Here is a 25,203-nt window from a genome sequence, read left to right on the forward strand (position 1 = left end):
GAGATCCAATTCCTTGGTTATGTCCTCTCAAAGGAGAGTTTTGCCATGGATCCTGCTAAACTCACCGCAGTACTAGAATGGCCTCAACCTACCTCTTTAAAGGAATTGCAGAGGTTCTTGGGATTCTCCAATTACTACCGCAAGTTTATAAAGAACTTTTCTCAAACAGTTGCTCCTCTTACTGAATTGACAAAACGGAACAAAGACGGTAAATATTGGCCTCCTGAGGCCATAAATGCCTTCTCTTGTCTGAAAAGGGCTTTTTGTTCAGCTCCTGTGCTCGCCATCCTGATCCTGACCTACAGTTCACTTTAGAGGTTGATGTCTCCGAGATAGGGGCTGGAGCAGCTTTTACCCAAAGGGACCCTTTGACTTCCAAGTCACACCCTGTAGCCTTTTTCTCTAAATGCTTTACTCCTGCTGAGAGGAACTACGATGTGGGTAATCATGAACTCTTAGCCATTAAGATGGCCTTGACTGAATGGCATCACTGGTTAGAGGGCACCGCCAATCCTATTCAGATTCTCACCGACCAAAAGAATTTGACCTACCTAGAGACTGCTCATCAACTCAATCCTTGACAGGCCAGGTGGGCCTTATTCTTTTCCCGTTTTAACTTTGTGGTCTCTTATCTTACTGGGACCAAGAACAAGAAGGTGGAGCCCTTTCCCGTCAGTTCCCTCACTCAAGTGATTCCTCAGAAGCTCCTATCGAACACATCATACCCCCCTCCTGTGTGGTTGCTCAACTCAATACCACCCTTCTGCAAAGATTGCAACGTGCTCAGTCTAGTAAACCTCCTGGTGCCCCCATGGCCTCCGATATCCTCTTTGTACATCTGAACTTACGTATCCCTGTGCTAGCCTGTGCTCATGATAGCAAACTCTCAGGACATCCTGGATCAACTAAGACTTTCAAGCGTCTTTCCCAACATGTTTGGTGGCCTACTATGAAGTCTGATGCTCAGGATTATGTGAAAGCCTGCACAATTTGTGCGGCCAACAAGACTCCCCGATCCTTGCCTCCTGGCTTGCTCCAACCATTGTCCATTCCCAAATGACCATGGACACACATTGGACTTCATTGTGAACCTTCCTTCTTCCGACCACCATACAGTTATCTGGGTTGTGGTGGACCGCTTTTCCAGACTGGCTCACTTCGTACCCCAAACCAAACTGCCTTCTGCTCAGGAATTGTCATCCCTTTTTCTCTTGCATGTGGTGCGACTTCATGGCATTCCTGTGAACATTGTTTCCAACAGAGGTCCACAGTTCATCTCTGCCTTTTGAAGAGCCTTTTGTAAGTTGATTGGAACCACTGTTTCCTTGTCGTCTGGCTACCATTCTCAGACCAATGGACTAACAGAGAGCAAACCAGGATCTAGAAGCCTACCTAAGAGCCTTTGTCAACGCTCACCATACCAACTAGTATGAATTGCTACCCCTAGCTGAGCTGGCAAGAAACACTCATTGGCACTCTTTGCTTCGATGTTCTCCGTTTCAAGCCCCAGCAGGGTATCAACCTTGTGTCTTCCCTCTTTCAGCTCAATCCACTGGGGTCCCTCCCGCAGACCAACACGTCACTGAACTCACCACTCATTGGCAACATATTCGCTCTCAGCTGCGTTCAGCTGTCTCTAGATATAAGAAGTTTGCTGATCGTCATAGGGCTTCTGTACGTGCCATCCCAGTGGGTGAACGTGTTTGGATCTCTACTCGACACATTCGTCTAAGTCAACCCTGTCACAAATTGGGGCCTAGGTTTATCGGCCCTTACAAGGTCCTGAAAAGACTGTCTCCTGTTGCCTACAAAGTGGCCTTGCCAAAAACCATATGCATACATCCAGTCTTCCCCATATCACTACTTAAACCTTACATCAAGAATAGATATACCCGGTACGAGCCCCACCTCCTCCGCTCTTGGTTCGTGGTGACCCCGAATATGAAGTAGCTAAGATTCTGGACTCCAAATACAGGTGCAGACAACTGCAGTATCTGGTACATTGGAAGGGTTACTCTGTGGCAGATCGTTCCTGGGTTCCTGCCCGTGATGTGCATGCTCCATCTCTGGTCTCCAGATTCCATGCGGCTCATCCTTTGAGGCCGACTCTGGTTCCCGAAGGGAACCCTTGATAGGGGGCTATGTCATGCCGCACTGCTGTAGCCATTGCTAGGGGCGCGGCGTCTCCTTCCCTGCTCATTGTCAGGGGCAGTGCCGGCTCTGGATGCGTGTGGCGCTGACGTCATTGCCGCACGCTCCGGATGCCAGTCGGAGCTCAGTTGAGGTGAATCTGCACCTTTTTAAATGTGTTTAGAATGATCTGTCACTGCCCAAGTATAGGTGTTACTTTGTGTGCTCCTGGGTGTGACAGATCATTCTTTCTTGTGCCTGATATTGTTGCTGAACCTGCCTGCCTGACTACTCTACCTGCCTTAACCATTAAACTGCTGGATTAATTACTGTTGCTGAACCTGCCTGTCTGACTACTCTACCTTCCTCAACCCTTACACTGCTGGATTGATCACTGTTGCTGAACCTGCCTGTCTGACTACTCTACCTGCCTTAACCCTTAAACTGCTGGACTGCTCTACTGTTGCCAGACCCTGCCTGCCTGACCATTCTAGTGGTGTGCCCTTGGTCTGCTTTACTGTTGCCAAAACCTGTCTGCCTGACCATTCTAGTGGTTCATCCTTGGACTGCTCTGCTGTTGCCGCTGGGGACTGTCCTGCCTGTGGTGAGTGCTGTCTTCCTCATCTCACTAACTTTCTCTGCTCTGGGATATTCCTTATCATTCCGGCTCGATGCCAGGATAACAAGACTACTGGCCAAGTTTAGTCTGATAGAGTAGTATTCCATGAGCGTTACAGATAATAATCTTAATTTAGACACAATATCAGCAGACCAGGATTCCAGCCACAAGGCTATCATGGTAAGGACTGCCAAAGACATGTTTTTGACATAAATCTTCATAATTTCAAATACCGCATCACAAATAAAAGAATTGGCAAAACCCAAAAGATTTGCACTAGCAGATTCTTCAGAATACTGTTCTGAAAGACTAGTCAACCAGTAAGTAGAAACAGCAGCTATATCAGAAATAAAAATAGCTGGCCTGAGAATATAACCTGCATGTAAAAAGACCCTTCTATAAAAAAAATACTCTATCTTTCTGTCTAAAGGATCTTTAAAAGAAGTACTGTCTTCCAAAGGAATAGTAGTACGTTTAGCCAGAGTGGAAATGGCCCCATCCACCTTGGGAACTGTTTCCCATAAATCTAAATTAGCAGCAGGTAAAGGATATAACTTTTTAAACCTTGCAGAAGGAGTAAAATAAATACCTGGCTTAGACCATTCCCTTGAAATCATGACAGAGACAGCATCAAGTAAAAGGAAACCCTCAGGGAGATTAACAACAGTCTTAAAAACTGAATTTAAATGATTACAAGGCTTATCAGCTGAAGCTTTAGGATCGTTATCCACTAAAGTAATTAAGGCCTTCCTTAAAAGAGAACGAAAATGTTTAATTTTAAACAAAAAAGAGGAAACATCAGGTTTAACATCAAATGAGGAGTCCTTATCACCAGAGAAAACATAACCATCTGAAGACAAAACAGTTTCCCTGGTCTCAGAGCACCTAGCACTTGTAGAAGGTAAAATATGAACTGACCTTTTACGCTTGTTTGAAGGCGGGAGAGCAGCCAATGCCTCAGAAACTGCAACCTTGATAAAAAAAAATTACAGTAGGTGACACAACATCAGCATAGGTGCATTAGTACCCAAAAAAGAGCATTAGATTGGTCTGATTCCATTAACGAATCTAAGCATGAATCACATAAATGAGCTGGAGAATAAGCACACCTAATTATGGTAGAAAGGTGTTCAGGAGACCCAGTTTCTTGTGTAGATTTAGGGACAGAATCTGGCTGCTCCAATATAGCATATGGCAAAGCAAAGCAATAAACACTATAACCCCTTTTAAAAGCTCTTGTTGATTGGAAACCACTTGCCCACTCCTAAGTAGCTTTTAAAAATTGACTCACAGGTACAATGAGCTCTAAGCCAAACTGTAAAACAAAGCAGGAGAAATTAACATTAAATCGGAGAACAGATAATGCTCCTCAGTGCACGTAAAAAAACCTGGCAATTAAAAATGGGATTTTGCACGCCAAAACCCAATGCATGCATAACTGAGAGATTGTGAATAAACTATAGAAAGGCTAAAGCGGCGTGCGCTAACCAGATAGATTGCATATTGAATTTGCTCCATTGCAAACTAAAACTCAAAGTGGAAGGGACAGGGCAGTTCCATGGACTGAACAGGGGAGTTCCCAAGGTATGTCTGAAGCTCTCTCACAAGTCTTGTGAAATTTTGTAAGCACTTTAAAGGGATAGTAAACGCCAAAAATGTTATTGTTTAAAAAGATAGATATTCCCTTTATTTACCATTCCCCAGTTTTGCACAAACAACACTGTTATAGAAATATACTTTTTACCTCTGTATTTACCTTGTAATCTAAGCTTCTGCTGACTGCCTCCCTATCTCAGATAATTTGACAGACTTGCGTTTCAGGCAATTAGTGCATGAGCACATGAACTAACGCCCCCTAGCTGTGAACAACTGTCAAATGCATTCAACTACCTACGTGTCGCACTTGTTATGCTTTGCGCATTGTATACACTTGATGTGTCAAAATACTTATACCATGTCTATTTCTTTATCAAAAAACAATAAAAATTTATATTAAAAAACAAATGCATTCAACTAAGAGGCGGCCTTCAAGGGCTTAGAAATTAGCATATGAGCCTACCTAGGTTTAGCTTTCAACTAAGAATAACAAGAAAACAAAGCAAATTTGATGATAAAAGTAAATTAGAAAGTTGTTTAAAATTGCATGCCCTATCTGAATCATGAAAGTTTAATTTGGACATTACTATCCTTTTAAACAAGCCGGTCTCACCAGCTTTATGCAGGTGAAGTTTGCTCAAGACTTCTTTTAACTAACAGAAAAGTAATATATACTACAATATAAACAAATGCAAGTTAATCTGTAGTGAAAATTTTTCAGTTTCATTTGTAATTGATGCAAACAGAGCCTATGGTACCGATTTATCATTTTTGGACGATTTAACATTGCACAAGCAGTTCTGGTGAACTGCTTGTGCAATGCCGCCCCCCTGCAGATTCACGGCCAATCGGCCGCCAGCAGGGGGTGTCAATCAACCCGATCGTATGAGATTTGGCGAATTAATGTCCGCAGCCTCAGAGGCGGCATACAAGTTAAGGAGCAGCAGTCTTAAGACAGCTGCTTCTTAACACCTGTTTCCGGCGAGCCTGAAGGTTTGCGTGGAAACAGGTACATTAAGGGTCATTCGGCCCTTAATAAATCGGCCCCTTTATATCAGCCGTAGGGATTCTCCAGTTACCTTCTCTCTCCCATGTGAACTTTCTATGGAAGGCATCTATCGTCTCTCTGGGATTTCCAGGTTCCCATTTTCTTAGAAAATTCAATGAGTTCTGTCTCTGTGAAGCCAGCAAAATAATCTATCTCAAAACTAGAGAATGTTTGATTATCTGGCCCATAGAAAGTAATGACTCTCTCTGGGAATTGGAAACTGAAGCTGAAAGTTTTTCAGTTTTAATTTAAATTAAAGACATCCAAGTGCAATCTAATTTGTAAAAGATAAGCATACATATACAAAGCTTGAGCCTTTGTTAAATGTACATAAAAAACTCAGAAGGAATAATCGGAATTTGTAAAATTACAATTCTAAATTCACTGTTGTATACAAAATAAAATACACAATAGAAAGTGCAAAGTTTAAATATAATAAAATGTAATCTGATATAAATTAGAAAGCACAAATTGTAAATGCAGCAGAACTCTCATGTCATGCAGTGCTTTATTGCACTTGGCTTTTCTCTCCTTCACATACAAAAATGCAGGGAAGTCCCTTGGAGAAACAAACGCCTAGATTTAGAGTTCTGCGTTAGCCGTCAAAACCAGCGTTAGGGGATCCTAACGCTGGTTTTGGCCGCCCGCTGGTATTTAGAGTCAGTCAGGAAAGGGTCTAAAGCTCACTTTGGAGCCGCAACTTTTCCACACCGCAGATCCCCCTACGCCATTTGCGTATCCTATCTTTTCAATGGGATCTTTCTAACACTGGTATTTAGAGTCTTGGCTGAAGTGAGCGTTAGAAATCTAACGACAAGACTCCAGCTGCAGAGAAAAACCAGGAGTTAAGAGCTTTCTGGGCTAACGCCGGTTCATAAAGCTCTTAACTACTGTGCTCTAAAGTAAACTAACACCCATAAACTACTTATGTACCGCTAAACCGAGGCCCCCCCACATCGCCGCCACTCAAATAAAATTTTTTAACCCCTAATCTGCCGACCGCACACCGCCGCAACCTACATTATCCCTATGTACCCCTAATCTGCTGCCCCTAACACTGCCGACCCCTATATTATATTTATTAACCCCTAATCTGCCGCCCTCAACGTCGCCACCACCTACCTACAATTATTAACCCCTAATCTGCCGACCGTACCTCACCGCTACTATAATAAAGTTATTAACCCCTAATCCGCCTCACTCCCGCCTCAATAACCCTATAATAAATAGTATTAACCACTAATCTGCCCTCCCTAACATCACCGACACCTAACTTCAAGTATTAACCCCTAATCTGCCGACTGGACCTCACCACTACTCTAATAAATTTATTAACCCCTAAAGCTAAGTCTAACACTAACACTAACACCCCCCTAAATTAAATATAATTTTTAACTAACAAAATAAATTATTTCTTATTAAATAAATTATTCCTATTTAAAGCTAAATACTTACCTGTAAAATAAACCCTAATATAGCTACAATATAAATTATAATTATATTGTAGCTATTTTAGGATTAATATTTATTTTACAGGCAACTTTGTATTTATTTTCACCAGGTACAATAGCTATTAAATAGTTAATAACTATTTAATAGCTACCTAGTTAAAATAATTACAAAATTACCTGTAAAATAAATCCTAACCTAAGTTACAATTAAACCTAACACTACACTATCAATAAATAAATTAAATAAAATACCTACAATTATCTACAATTAAACCTAACACTACACTATCAATAAATTAATTACATACAAATACCTACAAATAAATACAATTAAATAAACTAACTAAGTTACAAAAAATAAAAAATAATTTACAAACATTATAAAAATATTACAACAATTTTAAGCTAATTACACCTACTCTAAGCCCCCTAATAAAATAACAAAGCCCCCCAAAATAAAAAAATGCCCTACCCTATTCTAAAATAAAAATTGAAAAGCTCTTTTACCTTACCAGCCCTTAAAAGGGCCTTTTGCGGGGCATGCCCCAAAGAATTCTGCTTTTTTGCCTGTAAAAAAAACATACAATACCCCCCCAACATTACAACCCACCACCCACATACCCCTAATCTAAACCAAACCCCCTTAAATAAACCTAACACTAAGCCCCTGAAGATCTTCCTACCTTGTCTTCACCACGCCGGGTATCACCGATCTGCCCAGAAGAGGCTCCGAAGTCTTCATCCGATCCGGGGCTGAAGAGGTCCATCATCCGGCTGAATTCATGATCCAAGCGGGGGCTGAAGAGATCCATCATCCGGCTGAAGTCTTGATCCAAGCGGGGGCTGAAGAGGTCCATCATCCGGCTGAAGTCTTCTATCAAGCGGCATCTTCAATCTTCTTTCATCCAGATCCATCTTCATCCCGCCGACGCGGAACATCCATCCTGGCCGATGACTTCCCAACGAATGACGGTTCCTTTAAGGGACGTCATCCAAGATGGCGTCCCTTGAATTCAGATTGGCTGATAGGATTCTATCAGCCAATCGGAATTAAGGTAGGAAAATTCTGTTCCGATCAGCCAATAGAATGCGAGCTCAATCTGATTGGCTGATTGGATCAGCCAATCGGATTGAACTTGAATCTGATTGGCTGATTCCATTAGCCAATCAGAATTTTCCTACCTTAATTCCGATTGGCTGATAGAATCCTATTAGCCAATCGGAATTCGAGGGACGCCATCTTGGATGACGTCCCTTAAAGGAACCGTCATTCATCGGGAAGTCGTCAGCCAGAATGGATGTTCCGCGTCGGCGGGATGAAGATGGATCCGGAAGAAAGAAGATTGAAGATGCCGCTTGATAGAAGACTTCAGCCGGATGATGGACCTCTTCAGCCCCCGCTTGTATCAAGAATTCAGCCGGATGATGGATCTCTTCAGCCCCCGCTTGGATCAAGACTTCAGCCGGATGATGGACCTCTTCAGCCCCGGATCGGATGAAGACTTTGGAGCCTCTTCTGGACGGATCGGTAATACCCGGCATGGTGAAGACAAGGTAGGAAGATCTTCAGGGGCTTAGTGTTAGGTTTATTTAAGGGGGGTTTGGGTTAGATTATGGGTATGTGGGTGGTGGGTTGTAATGTTGGGGGGGTATTGTATTTTTTTTTTTTCAGGCAAAAGAGCAGAATTCTTGGGGCATGTCCCGCAAAAGGCCCTTTTAAGGGCTGGTAAGGTAAAAGAGCTTTTCGATTTTTATTTTAGAATAGGGTAGGGCATTTTTTTTATTTTGGGGGGCTTTGTTATTTTATTAGGGGCTTAGAGTAGGTGTAATTGGCTTAAAATTGTTGTAATATTTTTATAATGTTTGTAAATTATTTTTTTATTTTTTTTACTTTAGTTAGTTTATTTAATTGTATTTATTTGTAGGTATTTGTATGTAATTAATTTATTGATAGTCTAGTGTTAGGTTTAATTGTAGATAATTGTAGGTATTTTATTTAATTTATTTATTGATAGTGTAGTGTTAGGTTTAATTGTAACTTAGGTTAGGATTTATTTTACAGGTAATTTTGTAATTATTTTAACTAGGTAGCTATTAAATAGTTATTAACTATTTAATAGCTATTGTACCTGGTGAAAATAAATACAAAGTTGCCTGTAAAATAAATATTAATCCTAAAATAGCTACAATATAATTATAATTTATATTGTAGCTATATTAGGATTTATTTTACAGGTAAGTATTTAGCTTTAAATAGGAATAATTTATTTAATAAGAAATAATTTATTTCGTTAGATAAAAATTATATTTAACTTAGGGGGGTGTTAGTGTTAGGGTTAGACTTAGCTTTAGGGGTTAATAAATTTATTAGAGTAGCGGCGAGGTCCGGTTGGCAGATTAGGGGTTAATACTTGAAGTTAGGTGTCGGTGATGTTAGGGAGGGCAGATTAGGGGTTAATACTATTTATTATAGGGTTATTCAGGGGGAGTGAGGCGGATTAGGGGTTAATAACTTTACTATAGTAGCGGTGAAGTCCGGTCGGCAGATTAGGGGTTAATAATTGTAGGTAGGTGGCGGCGACGTTGGGGGCGGCAGATTAGGGGTTAATAAATATAATATAGGGGTCGGCGGTGTTAGGGGCAGCAGATTAGGGGTACATAGGGATAACGTAGGTTGCGGCGGTGTACAGAGCGGCAGATGAGGGGTTAATAATAATATGCAGGGGTCAGCGATAGCGGGAGCGGTAGATTAGGGGTTAATAAGTGTAAGGCTAGGGGTGTTTAGACTCTGGGTACATGTTAGGGTGTTAGGTGCAGACTTAGGAAGTGTTTCCCCATAGGAAACAATGGGGCTGCGTTAGGAGCTGAACGCTGCTTTTTTGCAGGTGTTAGATTTTTTTTTAGCTCGAGCACAAGCATGTTTTTGAAGCTGGCCGCGTCTGTAAGCACCGCTGGTATTTAGAGTTGCAGTGGCGGTAAATTATGCTATACGCTCCCTTTTTGGAGCCTAACGCAGCCCTTCTGTGAACTCTAAATACCAGCGGTATTTAAAAGGTGCGGGGAAAAAAAAGCATGCATAGCTAACGCACCCTTTTGGCCGCAGAACTCTAAATCTAGGCGAAAGTAAAATCTGCCTTTTAAAAATTTTACTATGAATCTTGCAGTGCTGGAAGCTCATTTGAGAATATCTCACCTGAGCGGAGAGGTTTTAAAAATCAGGGCCTTTGTAAGAAATATGAATCCTCCACAACAGGTACATTATTGTAGGAGTGGTGTCAGTTAAACTTTGCATAAGAAACTACCTCCAGGTGGCTATCTTTAGGATTAAAACCATTATGCAGTATTTTGACATAAGTAGATAAAATAATCTGGGCTTCCATGCATGCCTGCACAATCCTGTAAATTGGTTTTGTGTTTGAAATCATGCCTAGAAAAGCATCCTGTTTGATGGTACCAGGGAGGTTGCTGGAATTGTGCAGTAATGAGCATAATGTACTGCAAGTGGTTACAATTATTTTGTTTTCTGTAAAAAAAATATATTCAGTTGCTGAAGAACACTCCCTACCCTCAGTCTAGAGGGGTAGAAAAAGAAATTAAGCCATAGGGAAGAGGTGGACTATATATAGTATTATTATTATTTATTTATTTATAAAAGCGCCAACAGCGCTGTCCATGGGTACAAAGATAAAAGTACAATGGTGATACAATACAATATAAAACATCGGACAAAATTTAACAAATACAAGAGGAAAATGAGAGCCCTATTTCCGTTGGAACTTGCAATCTAGATGGGTAGGAGGGTGAGAAACAGGAGGTGGGGACTGCAAAGGTAAGAATGATGTTAGTGCGGAGTTAGATGAGGGCAACTATTAGACAAGTGGAATTAATTTGTTACTGATTTGGGTGATAGGCTTCCCTGTACAAAAAGGTCTTTAGAGAGCGTTTAAAGGAGGACAGGTTACGAGAAAGTCTGACAGCTCGAAGAAGTGCGTTCCAGAGGGTTAGTGCCGCACAAGTGAAGTCCTGTAGTCTGACATGGGAGGTGGTGATGGTAGAAGACGCAAGGAGCAGGTCATTTGTTAATGAGTGAGGACAGGTGGGGGGGGAGCGTTGGTAAGGGCTTTGTAGGTAAGGGTGAATTTTTAATTTAATTCTGCTGTGAATGGGGAGCCAGTGAAGGGACTCGCAGAGAGGGGCAGCAGATACCGAGTGTCGGGAGAGGTGTATTACCCTCGCACAGGCATTTAGGATGGATTGAAGGGGAGAGAGGCGGGAGAAAGGAAAGCCAGTTAGTAAGTTATTACAGTAGTTAAGTCAGGAAATTACCAGGGAGTGGATTAGCTGTTTAGAAGTTTCAGCGCTCAGAAATTGACTCATTTTGGAGATATTGCATAGGTGGTTGCGGCAGGATGAAGAGAGCAGTTGGATGTGGGGAATAAAGGACAAATTGGAGTCAAGTGTAACTCAGAGGCAGCAGACTTGAGGTGATTGGGAGATAGTGGTGCCACCAACAGTTATAGAAAATTTAGAGACCGGAGCAGAATTATAGGGGGGATTAGAAGGAGCACCCTATAAAGAGGCACCCTAGGAGGTTTGTATCTACTCCAAGCATGTACGCCACACTAGTGCCTGAATAATGTAAAAATATGCGAGGGTGAGAGACATATAATTTAGTAACAAATGCTCAGTACAAAGATTTTTTTAACACTTCATTTGTGGTGATTTGGTATTTTATTATGTAAATGACAGTTTCACTTCTATATACCAAATATGTCTATTATATCTCCTTGACTAAATTCCCTTCTCTGCAGCTGAAAACCAGATTTACATTCTCACCCCAATAAAATATCACTTCAGCCAACCACTCTACCCATACCCACATTATTGTACCTTCTTTAGAAGCTCCAAATACTGGTCTTCTACACTTTCAATTTCACGTCCATACTGTGCAAAGATCTCATCACTGTGTGGAAAAGAATGTTATGGTAAAATTACATAAAGGGGACTCTGATTAACTAATTCCCTAAGCAAGATGTCTGAGCCATATTCACCTGCAAACTTCCCATGTTGAAGCTTGTGATGCGATGTGTAAGACTGTGCGAATTTCGGGCCTGTTCAGGAATGTAGCTAGAGCTGTACTGCTGATGCAGGGCATTCCTGATAAAAGGGTAAAGGTCTATAGAAGGAAGGAAGAATTAACCATAGTGATAAAATGCCATACCATAATCCTAATCACCAAGATCAGCTAAGATCTCAACTTCAGTCCTCAATTTATAGTTATTGTGTTGCTGCTAAAGAACAACAACACTCCCATCAATATGCATCAACCAAAAATACAGTGTAAAAAAAAAGTAACTTTAGAGATTTCTATTTCTAAAATCATTTATTCTAGTGAAGGGCACTCTGCATGAATGCCCCCTCCTCTTGTGTATCATAATCAAAACCTCCTTCAAGTCAGTCACATCTCAGCATTATAGTAAAATACTGTAGTGATTTTAAACATAAAATAATTACTACTTTCCCACCTCTGCATGCAAGCGGAATGTAGCCCACTACTGCTGTACCCCACACCTAACTATTCATGCCAGAAATAAAATGACTAATATAAAAATCCTTATACCAAAAAAGTACCCACCTCCTCCATCCTCCACATATCAGAGAACAGTATCCTGCTATTACCTTCCCATGTTAGAGAAAAGTACACTATTCCCACCTCCCCCTTGTTAGAGGACAGCATCCCACACCCAGCTCCCCATATTAGAGAAAAGTACCCCACTCATACTTTCCTCTGCCAGAAAAAAACAACTCCTATCTCCCCATGTTAAAGAAAAACACCCCACCCTTTCCCCATGACAGAATAAAATAGCCCACCACTACCTTCTCATGCCAGAATAAAGTACCCCATTTCTACTGCCGAATTACAGAATAAAGTAACCAGCAACTACCTTCCCCTGTTAATTACATCTCACTCATACCAACCCATTCAAGAAAAAGTACCCCACTATCACATCCCCATGTTAGAAGACAGTATCCCACTCCTACTTCCCCATGTTAGAAAAAAGTAACACATTCATACCTCTCCCTGTTAGAGAAAAAGTATCTCCATCCTATCCCCATGGGAAAATAATCATCCTACTTCTACCTCTAGATCTTAAAGGACAGCATCCCTCTCCTATCTCCCACTATAAGCTCCCTGTGCCAGTCAAAAACTCCCTAGTTACCATGCAAGAGAAAAATACCGCACTCCTACCTCCTCAAATACAGTATTCTACTTCTACCTCCCAATAACAGAGAAATGTATACAATCTCAGCTTCCCATGCTAAAGAAAAGTACCCCATTCCAAACATCACTTGCTAGACAAAGGTATGACTTTCCAACACAACAAATATGTACATGCACCAATCAGCAGCTAGCACCCACTAGTGTAGGATATCTGCATATTCTTTTTTCAACAAGGGATACTAAGAAAAACAAAGCAAATTTGAAAATAGAAGTGAATTTAAGTGTCTTAAAATTACATGCTCTATCTAAATCAAGCAAGTTTCCTATCAATTAGGGTATCAACATTTCAGCTCCCTCATCAACCCGAGGGCAGTGGCTATACTTTTTATGTTTACTTTGATTTCACAAGTTTGATTTTCTATTACTGTTTTAGTACTGTTTCAAATCCCTTTAAGAAAAGGATGTTTAGGATTAGCCCCTCAAATTCTAGAGAATGCTTAAACTCTGGCCCAGCTTTGGCATCCAAAAGATTACCAACAACACTGGTGCACAGATAAGGTTGCTCCATTGTGTCTATTACAACATCACAGCTGTGATATGGCGTACACGAAGTTGCCAGCTAAGCTTAGTTCATGATATAAATCCTCAGAAATACTCATAAAAATATATGAATTGCGCACAATGTTTTGAATATCTTCAATACTTACCTCCCTGAAGTGAGGCTCCAGTTTGGGGGGAAATATTCCAGGGCGATAGACAATAGTATGGTCTTTTTCTTCCCTAAAGGAGGAAATTAAAGCAATGAGAGGAAAGCTCCATCCAATGAACAAAGAGATTCCTTTGAACAAATATTTAGGCAAGCAAATGTACCAAGTGTAAGTTCCCACAGGAATAGGGCCCTCGATTCCTCCTGTATGTGTTTGTAAATTCTGTCCTGTCTCTTAGTCTTAGAAATTTTATATTATTGTTTTATTTAAATGAACTGTATCCATGGACAGCACTGCGGAATATGATGGCGCTTCATAAATAAAGTATAATAATAATAATAAAGTGTACTCAGAAGGTATACATTTGAACAGCATCACAATGTACTGTACATGCTTTTTAAACAGCATTTTATATTTATTATTGTATTTAAGTTTTTCACACCACAGAGAGATCATGTTTAACAGCATAATAAGCATGTATATTATAGGTTGTATACGTATATATACAATTTACCTGATCTCCCCAGCCATTTCCTTGGCACATGGCTGATAAAGGTTATATATATTCAGTCCATTAGGCATAGCTAATTGAAAAGCTTTTTTTGCCTGAGGAGAAATGAAGAAAAGCTTAGTGTTATGTGGCACAACGTGTTTACATTTTACGTGATAAATTAACACTTACCACCAATTCACACACTGATTTTTTAACATCCCAGAAAGCACATTTTCCTTTACTACAACATAATGACTGCAGTTCTGACCAGAGCCTGCAAAAGCCAAGGTAAGAAAGTGGTTTGCAATACATACTTACAAAAAGGTACATGGAAAAAAGAAAGAATGGCCTTGTCTAAGAAGGCAGACAGCTGTGACTTAATAGGAGTGCACACAGTGTAGAGACTGACTATAAGAGACCAGACATGGCAGAGTTATGTGGGAAACTGGGTTTTCAAAGGACACAAGGCAGTACTGAAAGATGACGATGACAAGGTATCAGAACACAGGAGAGCAGTGGGGATACAGACCGATGATAAATACAATTATTACACTGGCTTAAATGGGGGAGCATTTTACGTGAAAAGAAGCTGCAAATATGTGTATATGTATATGTTCATAAATTGTGTAATGCTTAGCAGATATAGGGCTAGATTATGAGTGGAGTGTTATTTATTGCTCCCGTTTGTGCACTAACTGCGCTCAACTTCGGCTTTTTATGAGCGTTGGATACCATGCATATTACAACACCGCTCAAGTTAAATCAATTCTGGTGCTGGTATTACAAGTTAAAAGTAAAATGCGTAAAAAGATTCAGGTGCATTAATATCTGGAGGTCAGACAGTGCTGCTGCGCTGTCCCTTTCTACATAGACTTCTATGGGGTGCGCTACAAAAACCTTTTCTGGCTTTTTGCTCGCCTGATAACCTGAAGGTGCACTTGAATAACTGTGCTAAAGCCGAAGGTGCGTTAAGAAATATGTCAAATAACTTTTCTTCACTTAATTTTTCATTTAAATCAATGTGAATATATATATATATATATATATATATATATATATATATATATATATATATAGACAGATAGAGAGGGATAGATATATAGACACAGTTGATAGAAGATAGATAAATATAGTTATAAATATAGATATATTTTATATAGATATACTGTATATATTTAAAAATAAAATACATATACATACATACAAATATATATACATATATATAGATAGAGATAGATATACAGTATCTCACGAAAGTGAGTACACCCCTCACATTTTTGTAAATATTTTATTATATCTTTTCATGTGACATCACTGAAGAAATTACACTGTGCTACAATGTAAAGTAGTGAGTGTACAGCCTGTATAACAGTGTCAATTTGCTGTCCCCTCAAAATAACTCAATACACAGCCATTAATGTCTAAACCATTGGTAACAAAAGTGAGTACACCCCTAAGTGGAAATGTCCAAAATAGGCCCAATTAGCCATTTTCCTTACCCGGTGTCATGTGACTTGCTAGTGTTACAAGGTCCCAGGCATGAATGGGGGAGCAGGTGTGTTAAATTTGGTGTTATTGCTCTCACACTCTCTCATACTGGTCACTGGAAGTTCAACATGGCACCTCATGGCAAAGAACTCTGAGGATCTGAAAAAAAGAATTGTTGCTCTACATAAAGATGGCCTAGGCTATAAGAAGATTGCCAAGACTCTGAAACTGAGCTGCAGCACGGTGGGCAAGACCATACAGCGGTTTCACAGGACAGGTTCCACTCAGAACAGGCCTCGCCATGGTCGACCAAAGAAGTTGAGTGCACGTGCTCAGCATCATATCCAGAGTTTGTCTTTGGGAAATAGACGTATAAGTGCTGCCAGCATTTCTGCAGAGGTTGAAGGGGTGGGGGATCAGCCTGTATGACAGTCGATTTTTATAGACAGCGCAAAAATTTAGGGTATATACTGGTGAGTCCAGAGGGGTTTTCCTCAATACCCCCAAGAATTAACTAATAGAAGAAAGTTTTGATAGAACCCACCAGCGCCTGCAAGAGGCTGAAAACCCAATGAAATGGAAACAATATATGGTAAAAAAAACGCGGAATTTATTAGTTTTTAAATAAAAATATATATATGTATATAATATAGTATAAAAATCGTGCTCAGACCATACGCCACACACTGCATCAAATTGGTCTGCATGGCTGTCGTCCCAAAAGGAAGCCATTTCTAAAAATGATGCACAAGAAAGCCCACAAACAGTTTGATGAAGACAAGCAGACTAAGGACATGGATTACTGGAACCATGTCCTATGGTCTGATGAGACCAAGATAAACTTATTTGGTTCAGATGGTGTCAAGCGTGTGTGGCAGCAACCAGGTGAGGAGTACAAAGACAAGTGTGTCTTGCCTACAGTCAAGCATGGTGGTGGGAGTGTCATGGACTGGCACTGGGGAGCTACAGTTCATTGAGGGAAACATGAATGCCAACATGTACTGTGACATACTTAAGCAGAGCATGATCCCCTCCCTTTGGAGACTGGGCCGCAGGGCAGTATTCCAACATGATAACGACCCCAAACACACCTCCAAGATGACCACTGCCTTGCTAAAGAAGCTGAGGGTAAAGATGATGGACTGACCAAGCATGTCTCCAGACCTAAACCCTATTAAACATCTGTGGGGCATCCTCAAATGGAAGGTGGGGGAGCGCAAGGTCTCTAACATTCACCAGCTCCGTGATGTCATTATGGAGGAGTGGAAGAGGACTCTAGTGGCAACCTGCAAAATTCTGGTGAACTCCATGCCCACTGTTAAGACAGTGCTGGAAAATAATGGTGCCCACACAAAATATTGACACTTTGGGCCCAATTTGGACATTTCCACTTAGGGGTGTACTCACTTTTGTTGCCAACGGTTTAGACATTAATGGCTGTGTGTTGAGTTATTTTGAGGGGACAACAAATTTACACTGTTATACATAATAATAACTAGTATTTATATATCGCCTTTCTCCCAGTGGTATTCAAAGCGCTTTTTCAGCACTCGCTCTCAGAATTCACCAAATCGGCAGCTGAATAGTAATAGTTGTTATTATTACCCAATTTAATAGTACTCATTTTATCGACCTCAGAAGGATGAAGGGCTGAGTCGGCCCTGCCAGGATTCGAACCAGTGACCTTGGATCTTTTAAACAGGCTTTTTGTTGTAGTCAGGGCATTTACCAACTAGCTACCTCACCGGCCTCAGGCTGTACAGTCACTACTTTACATTGTAGCAAAGTGTCATTTCTTCAGTGTTGTCACATGAAAAGATATAATAAAATATTTACAAAAATGTTGTGAGATACTGTGCATATATACAGTATATATATATATATATATATATATATATATATATATATATATGCCCTTCCAAAACACCTTGTCATATACCATATCCCTTTAAAACCTTCTTTAAACATTTATTTCAATAATAAACATATTTTACTTTGAATATGTAAATATATGAGTGTAATACTTTATTTTAATATATTTTACATGTGTCAGGTCTCAAGTCGTGTTACCTTCTTTTAGTGCTATTATGTGTTGTGCTAGTGCGCAACGCATAACTTTCAACTTGTAATATGAACAATGTTTAGCGCATTTCCAATATCCTTTGAAAGTATAGGGCCAACTAAAGAGATGTTGGACACACAAAAAATTGGTAATTCCATGGACTCGTAATAATCAATTTGCCCGCTAATCCTAGCTCGGTCCAGCAATACACAATAATAAGCACCCCACTTGTAATCTAGGCCATTATCGGTATTAGGTTATGGGGAGGTTACTTAAAATACATATTAAGTGGTTGTCTTAGATTAATTTGAGGCGTATGGGTAAGTACAGTGTATTATATGGAGAGTAGGAAAGCATATCTATTTAGTTTGTAGGATGTTGATAGATATTTACATGTAGGAGTGTAGGAAGTTTTGATTACTGTATTTGAAGGAACTGTTTGGTTACCCATACACAGTTTCACAGCTGCAATATTGTTGAGGTTGAAATGAAAGCAGAGACCTCACTGTTCCGTTGTGAGAATGTTGTTCTCCACCTTGATGACAGATGAGTGGCCATACTTTTGAGGAGAAATTGCACATGTGACAGCAATGTCACTTCCAACATTGATGTACAATACTGCAGTGAAATAATGTTTATTGTGTCCATAATGAACTATTTCTGAGAAAGATGGTTGTTGTTTGTATAGACATATTAATGGCAACAAGCTGTTCTGAAATGCTATATCAAGAACATGGTACTATGACAAAGTGACATCAGTGTCTGTGTCCTGACTTTCATCAGCACATAATAGCTCTATTTAATAATACAATGGGTTTGATACATCATCTCAGACTGGCTTGCTGTCTCTTTTAACCTTATGGAACTTATTGCAAATACTTATTTTTACATATTTGATTGCTGTAGATCTTGGTGTTTGTAAATTATAAGGAATGTGCATATTTTTCAAGGTTGTTTTAAAGTACTCACTGACTGTCAATGATACCATGATAGTAAGAGAAATATAAAAGAGAGTTATAATTCATAGTATAACTAGTCAGACCATTTCCCACAGCAATGCCCTAAAAGGTAGAAAGACAAGAATTACTTCACATGAGCAGCAAACAACTACTATATAAGATTATTGTATACTGAGGTATAATGTGTCCAAAATCTGTTTTATTCTAAAGTGCCTCAGCCTATTCTTCATTTGCAGTGGAATAAGTAACAATATTTCATACTTCTAGATTGTGAATTTCCAAGGGAATAAGGCCAATTCCTCCTGTATTTTTGCCAAATTGTGTCTCGTTTCTTATAGGTATTACATTATTGTTTAACTTATATCAATTGTACCCATGGACAGCACTGCAGAATATGTTGGCACTTTATAATTAAAGTATAATAATAACATTACATTCTTTATTAACATGCACCCAGCTATTCTAGGTACGCTTTTTAAGCCACCTTCAAGTTCCTTCCAGTTTCTGATTGCTGCCTAAGTTATCCTGAGGATTCCTCTATATTTTTCCAGAACCCCCCAAATTTATACATAGCAGATGTTTGCATCACCCTTACCTTTAGATTTATGCTGTCATCCAGAGATACTTTCACAGCGAGAGTTGGGACGTAAACTCCCCCATAACTTTCTCCCATTATGTAAAAATCATTATTACTGAATTCGGGAAAAAGGCAAAAAAACTCCTTCAGCGCCAGATAGTTATTGTTAGTTACCTGAGTAAGAGAGAGGAGCCAATACAATAAGGGATAATAAGATATGAAGGACAAATAGGGGAGTTAGCAGTAGGTGGAGTAGTGAAGAAACTGATGGTTTGTTAGGATAGTGGAGTGCAGAATAGAATCTCATAGAGCAGCTCTGATTTTGGATCTCACCTCAGTATCATTTGTTGCATAATATTTATCTTCAGAGTAAGAAAAGCCCACACCAGCAGGGGATTCTAGGTATATAACGTTTGTGATCTGTGGGAGCAAACTGTGATAAAAGAGACATCCAGGCAACTAGAGAGCGGAGACAGTGGAAGATATGGGTAATTACCTTATTCCAAGAGAAGAGATTATATTTTAAGGTTTTGCCATCCGACTGGAGCTGGAAAAAAATAAAATTGATTAGTAGATTAAATTACAAGGTGTTATTAATTGAAATGAGGTTTTTAAATAAACACTCACCAGGAAAGGTCCATGCTCACTTAGCAGTCCATCCAGAGAACTGCATCCTGGACCTCCATTTAACCATAGGACAACAGGACTAGAGCTGGGATCCTGCTGAGACTCTACAAACCTAACAAGACAAAAGGATCAGAGCAGACGTATATATTATGTGAATGAGGCATTGTTAGACACTAACCAGTAATGAAGGTGTTTGTCCCCTGAGATATTCAGGTATCCTGAGTACTGATTGAAGGATGGCTGCTTAGGCAGCCCAGGCAGGAATGTAATCTTATCCTCAGCAGGTGCTGCATCCGCAGGGAAACTCCACAGTAGGAGACAGCAGATCAAGGCTAGATCCATTACATAGGAAAAATAAAACAATTAAACCACTGGAGAAGACAGTGTTGAAATCTGTTTGATACACAAAGTTTGCCTGTGTCTGAACTTGGACATAAGATTTTCACCAGACAAGTACAACAGTCCCCTACTTAGAACAAATCCCTCCAAATGCTACAGTGACAAATTAGCTTCTGGTTGTCCAAATGGTAGATTCAACCTTGAAAGAGCTAAACTTCTGGCTGTATGTTTAATTATTTCAGTCCTTAAATGAATTCTGCTTCCCAAGTACAGCTTCTGTATCAGCCCTGGTCTGTAGTATGAGACACTTTACACTGGAATAGAATTTATAGAGCACAAACCAGCAGTCACAAAAAGCTTACAAATGGCAAACAGCCCTTGATTATTATCAGAGTGTATAAAAACCACAAGACAGGAAACACATAGCATGTTATTTTCAATACATTTCTACATTTTGAAGACTGTGTATTCTTAGTTTGTGTGCACATTGTTTTATTAGGGACTCCATAGTTTAGATTAATATGAAATGGTAACAGAAGTATAAACTGTTGGACCAGCCTTTAAAGGGATAGTAAAGTCCATATTAAACGTTCAGGATTCCGATAGGGCATGTCATTTTAAACAACTTTCTAATTTACTTTTATAATCAAATTTGCTTTGTTCTCTTGTTATTCTTAGTTGAAGGCTAATACTAGGTAGGCTCACATGCTAATTTCTTTTTTTTTTTTTTTTTTTTTTTAAATAGGTTTTTTATTGAGGTTATTGACAAAATATCATCAAATAAACATGTTACATAGGTACTCAGAAACATTCTTTTAAACTATGACATTACTCAGGAGTTCAAAACTATGCTATAGTCACATGCAGGCAGAGATTTTTCATGAGAAAACCCAAAGCAACATCTCTATATTTATATGTAACAGGCAAAACTGAAACCTCATTTTCTGCTTTATAGTATTTTCCTCTCCTAATAAAAGAAGCCACTTTCGGACTCCTGTCATCTAAAATGATGTCTAGAGGAAACAGCATGATAAAAATGGTCTCTCTTCACATGCTAATTTCTAAGCCCTTGAAGTCCATCCATAATTTGAATGCATTTGACGGGTTTTCACAGCTAGAGGGCGTTAGTTCATGTGTTTCATAATATTATAGATAACATTATGCACAGCAGCACATACACCTGAAGTTATTTAAGAGTCGGCACTAATTGCCTGAAATGCAAGTCTGTCAAAAGATCTGAGATAGGGAGGCAGTCAGCAGAAGCTAATTACAGAGGTAAAAAGTATATTTTTATAACCGTGTTGGTTATGAAAAACTGGGGAATGGTAAATAAAGGGATTATCTATCTTTTCAAACAATAAAATTTTTGGTGTATACTATCCCTTTAAGTGAAAATTTGAACCTCTTCCTCAGGTAATCACAAAGCTTTTTAATTCCAAGGTGTAGACTAAACATAGGGCACAAACTTCACATTCCTTCATAGCATTCCTAGCACAAATATCTTGCAAATTTGTCAAACTTGCTCTTAACACCTTATTTTTCATTGTGAGATCACAAAATTCTGAATAAGATGTGACTGGTATTTTTTTCTCTCTGTTGCATCTAAAAGATAGTTTAACATTATAGAATGTTCTCTTTTAAAAAATAGATGCTTTGGCAAGGATACATCTGTATTATTAATATTATTATTATCGGTTATTTGTAAAGCGCCAACAGATTCTGCAGCGCATCTGTATACACACACACATACATATAGTGTATATATATATATATATATTTATTTATATGTGTGTATATCTATGTTAAAGCCTTCTGCAGTCTTTTTTTCCACCTGAGACCTCATATCTTAGAGCCCTTATAACTTTTGTATGGAATATATAAAAACAAAATATAAGATAGTGTTATAAGTGTAACTATACTTTGTAGTGTATTTTTGATGTGTTTTGTGACACCTTTTATTTGAGCGTAACAGTTAACCATTGCGCTAAGGTCAAGCTGTCCAGAGGCGTTCATGCGATCGCATTTACTTTCAACTTGTAACATGCGCACTACATCCAACACGCGCAAACATATCGCTCACACATAACTGTTAGCGCGCCTCTCATAATCTGGCCCATAGTGTAGTAGTTCCTTAAACATAAGTTTCTCATACATAAAAGAAACTTTTGAAACAAATAAATGTGTTAGTTCATTCCAATAGAAATACTCTTATTGTTAATCTTAGAGAGTATTTATTAATTAAAAATTGATGGACGTAGATATGTTGTGTATTAAATAGATTCCGTTTTGCAAACACACAAAAAAAGTCTTGTAAATAGTTTTTTTTCAGCTATAAGGATAGAAAAGTTTCTTACTAGTTTGAAAGACATGCAGTTCAGGATAAAAAAAATGGCAGGAAAGTCCATTTTTAAAGCTTTATGTATAGACAGTCCTTCATATAACATATTGTATAGCTGAAGTTATAAAGCTGAAAGTTTTAAAGTTTGACCCAGAGTATCAGGATGGCAGAGTACAGGAGCAGACTGGGCGCTATTGCAGTTAAACCGGAAGTGGCGTCACAATCCCAGAATGTTTTGCCTGCCGCGTTTAAGAATACAGTATGTAAATTGTTTTGAAAAATAAAAGTTACAACAAATAAAACATTTAAAAAACATTTGTATCCTTCACAGACACTGATTGATCTAAAATGACATTTTAAATAAGATACAAGTACAAAGATACTCTTTTGCTACAATTAGTCTACATATTTTTTATAATGGTTTAAATAAGGACAGAAAACCTTTTTTTTTATTTTATATATTATTTTTTTTATGTTATTCTAATTGCATGAGTACATATTTGCATCCTTAGGTGAAAAGATTGTTTCTTTATTAGTTTAATTCCATTTTACTGCAAAGTTAGGTAAGGGATTCCTTATACATATGCAGCTAAATCTATATCTTTGTTAAGACCGTTTGGTTCTAGGGTGTTTATCTTGTGTATCTAATAAGACTCCTTCTATATATAATCTGATAATGTTTATGTAAAATATATATCTATGCCTATAGATATAAGGTACTGGGAATAGCTGAAAATGTTAGCTCATGGATAAATAACGTGATAAAAGACGGAGCAACAAGAAGTAGCAAACGGATGATACTCAGATTGGACAAAGGTAATCAGTTGAGTCCCCAGGGATCAGTACTGGGTCCTGTTCTTTTTAATATTTTTATTAATGACTTGGAGCAAGGATTACATAGCAACATCTCTTTTCTTGCAGATGATACAAAGTTATGTAAGGTTATTAGGTCAGTGCAGGATAAAATTGCTTTAATAGGGGATTTACAAAAATTAGAAGAATGGGCAGGTAAATGGAAAATAAGGTTTAATACCGGAAAATACAAGGTTCTACATATTGGAAGTAAAAATAAGCAGGCAACCTATTAATTAAATGGGACTGGAATTAGCATAACAGAGGAAAGGGATTTGGTAGTAGTAATAGATAACAAGCTAAAGGCTAGATTATGAGTGGGTTTTAAAAAATAGAACAGCATCTTTCCTCAGTAAGTAGAAGACTAGCAATTGGTTTTAATGGGAGAGTAGTGGTATCTAAACTATTTCTTTGTCAAAAATAAAATCCAAACAATACAGAAATTCCACAGCAAAATACTAGAAACACCGGTTTACTTAGAAAATCAAAGTTTGATATTTTTGGATATAATCACAGAGTTCATGTGAGGAGATGGCAGCATGAGGGGCTATCTTCACAGTGTGTATAACCTACAGATAAATATGGTCCAGGAAATATTCATGTGTTTGCCTATTTTAGAGATGGTGACACACAAGATCAACTAAACAATGACCAAAGAGAAGTGCCACTCTGTTCTGCCATCGCTTCTGGCTTTAAGTTATGCGAGACAGGAATTATTTTCCAACAGGACTATGGTCCTAAACACACACTGAAGCTGTCTCAGGCTTATGGGAGAGCAAGGAGTGCTAATCTGCATGGCTTTCCCTCCACAATATTGAACCTCAACCCCTTTGACCATATTTTGGAACATTTAAAAAGTCAAAACGTGACATACTCTCTGAGATGCTCTAAACAGGGCTTGACAAAACTGGACAAAATCTAGGAGCCAGCAATGTTTGTGTGTGTTGTAGCAACTAATACAATCTTCTCGCAAAACTTTTTACTAATATTGAAAAGAAGAAACTGATGAAATCATGCTACTGCAGAAACAGATGACAGACAGCATTTTTATTTAACACCAGGTTCACTTGCAACATGACACTGCAAGAACCAAGGAACAAGGAAAAAACGAAATTTATGCTTACCTGATAAATCTATTTCTTTTACGATACGACGAGTCCACGGATTTCATCCTTACTTGTGGGATTTATCCTCCTGCTAACAGGAAGTGTCAAAGAGCACCACAGCAGAGCTGTATATATAGCCCCTCCCTTCCCTCCACCTCCAGTCATTCGACCGAAGTTAGGAAGAGAAAGGAAAAAGCCAAAGGTGCAGAGGTGACTGAAGTTTAACAAAAAAATAATAATAAAAATAAGATAAGGCGAGTCACATTGCAACGCCGAAAGCTCAGAAACTCTACGAGCAGAAGAAATAGCAACCAAAAACAAAACTTTGCAAGATAACAGCTTAATATCTATGGAATACATAGGTTCAAACGGAACCTCTTGAAGAACATTAAGAACCAAATTCAAACTCCATGGAGGAGCAATTGGTCTAAACACAGGCTTGATCCTGGTCAAAGCCTGACAAAAAGACTGAACGTCTGGAACTTCTGCCAAACGTTTGTGAAGTAAAATTAACAAAGCAGAAATTTGTCCCTTTAAGGAACTTGATGATAACCCTCTCTCCAATCCTCCTTGTAGAAAAGACAGAAT

General features: G+C 38.9%; 1 protein-coding gene across 1 annotated transcript in view; it reads right to left on the minus strand.

The window, feature by feature from the left end:
* The window catches only part of LOC128635867 (lysosomal protective protein-like), a 78,586-nt gene extending 57,967 nt beyond the window's left edge, over window positions 1–20,619 (minus strand). The window contains exons 1-11 of the mRNA XM_053688994.1: window positions 20,159–20,619; window positions 19,981–20,092; window positions 19,850–19,900; window positions 19,687–19,773; window positions 19,372–19,527; window positions 18,787–18,878; window positions 14,457–14,541; window positions 14,289–14,380; window positions 13,775–13,847; window positions 11,896–12,020; window positions 11,735–11,807 (exon numbers count right to left, since the gene is read on the minus strand). Coding sequence (XP_053544969.1) covers window positions 11,735–11,807; window positions 11,896–12,020; window positions 13,775–13,847; window positions 14,289–14,380; window positions 14,457–14,541; window positions 18,787–18,878; window positions 19,372–19,527; window positions 19,687–19,773; window positions 19,850–19,900; window positions 19,981–20,092; window positions 20,159–20,322 — 1,110 coding nt within the window. The 5' untranslated portion in view covers window positions 20,323–20,619. The remainder of the gene's footprint in view (window positions 1–11,734; window positions 11,808–11,895; window positions 12,021–13,774; window positions 13,848–14,288; window positions 14,381–14,456; window positions 14,542–18,786; window positions 18,879–19,371; window positions 19,528–19,686; window positions 19,774–19,849; window positions 19,901–19,980; window positions 20,093–20,158) is intronic.
* Window positions 20,620–25,203: the final 4,584 nt, after the last annotated feature.

Source organism: Bombina bombina, chromosome 1 (genome assembly GCF_027579735.1).
Source record: "Bombina bombina isolate aBomBom1 chromosome 1, aBomBom1.pri, whole genome shotgun sequence".
Taxonomy (NCBI): Eukaryota; Metazoa; Chordata; class Amphibia; order Anura; family Bombinatoridae; genus Bombina; species Bombina bombina.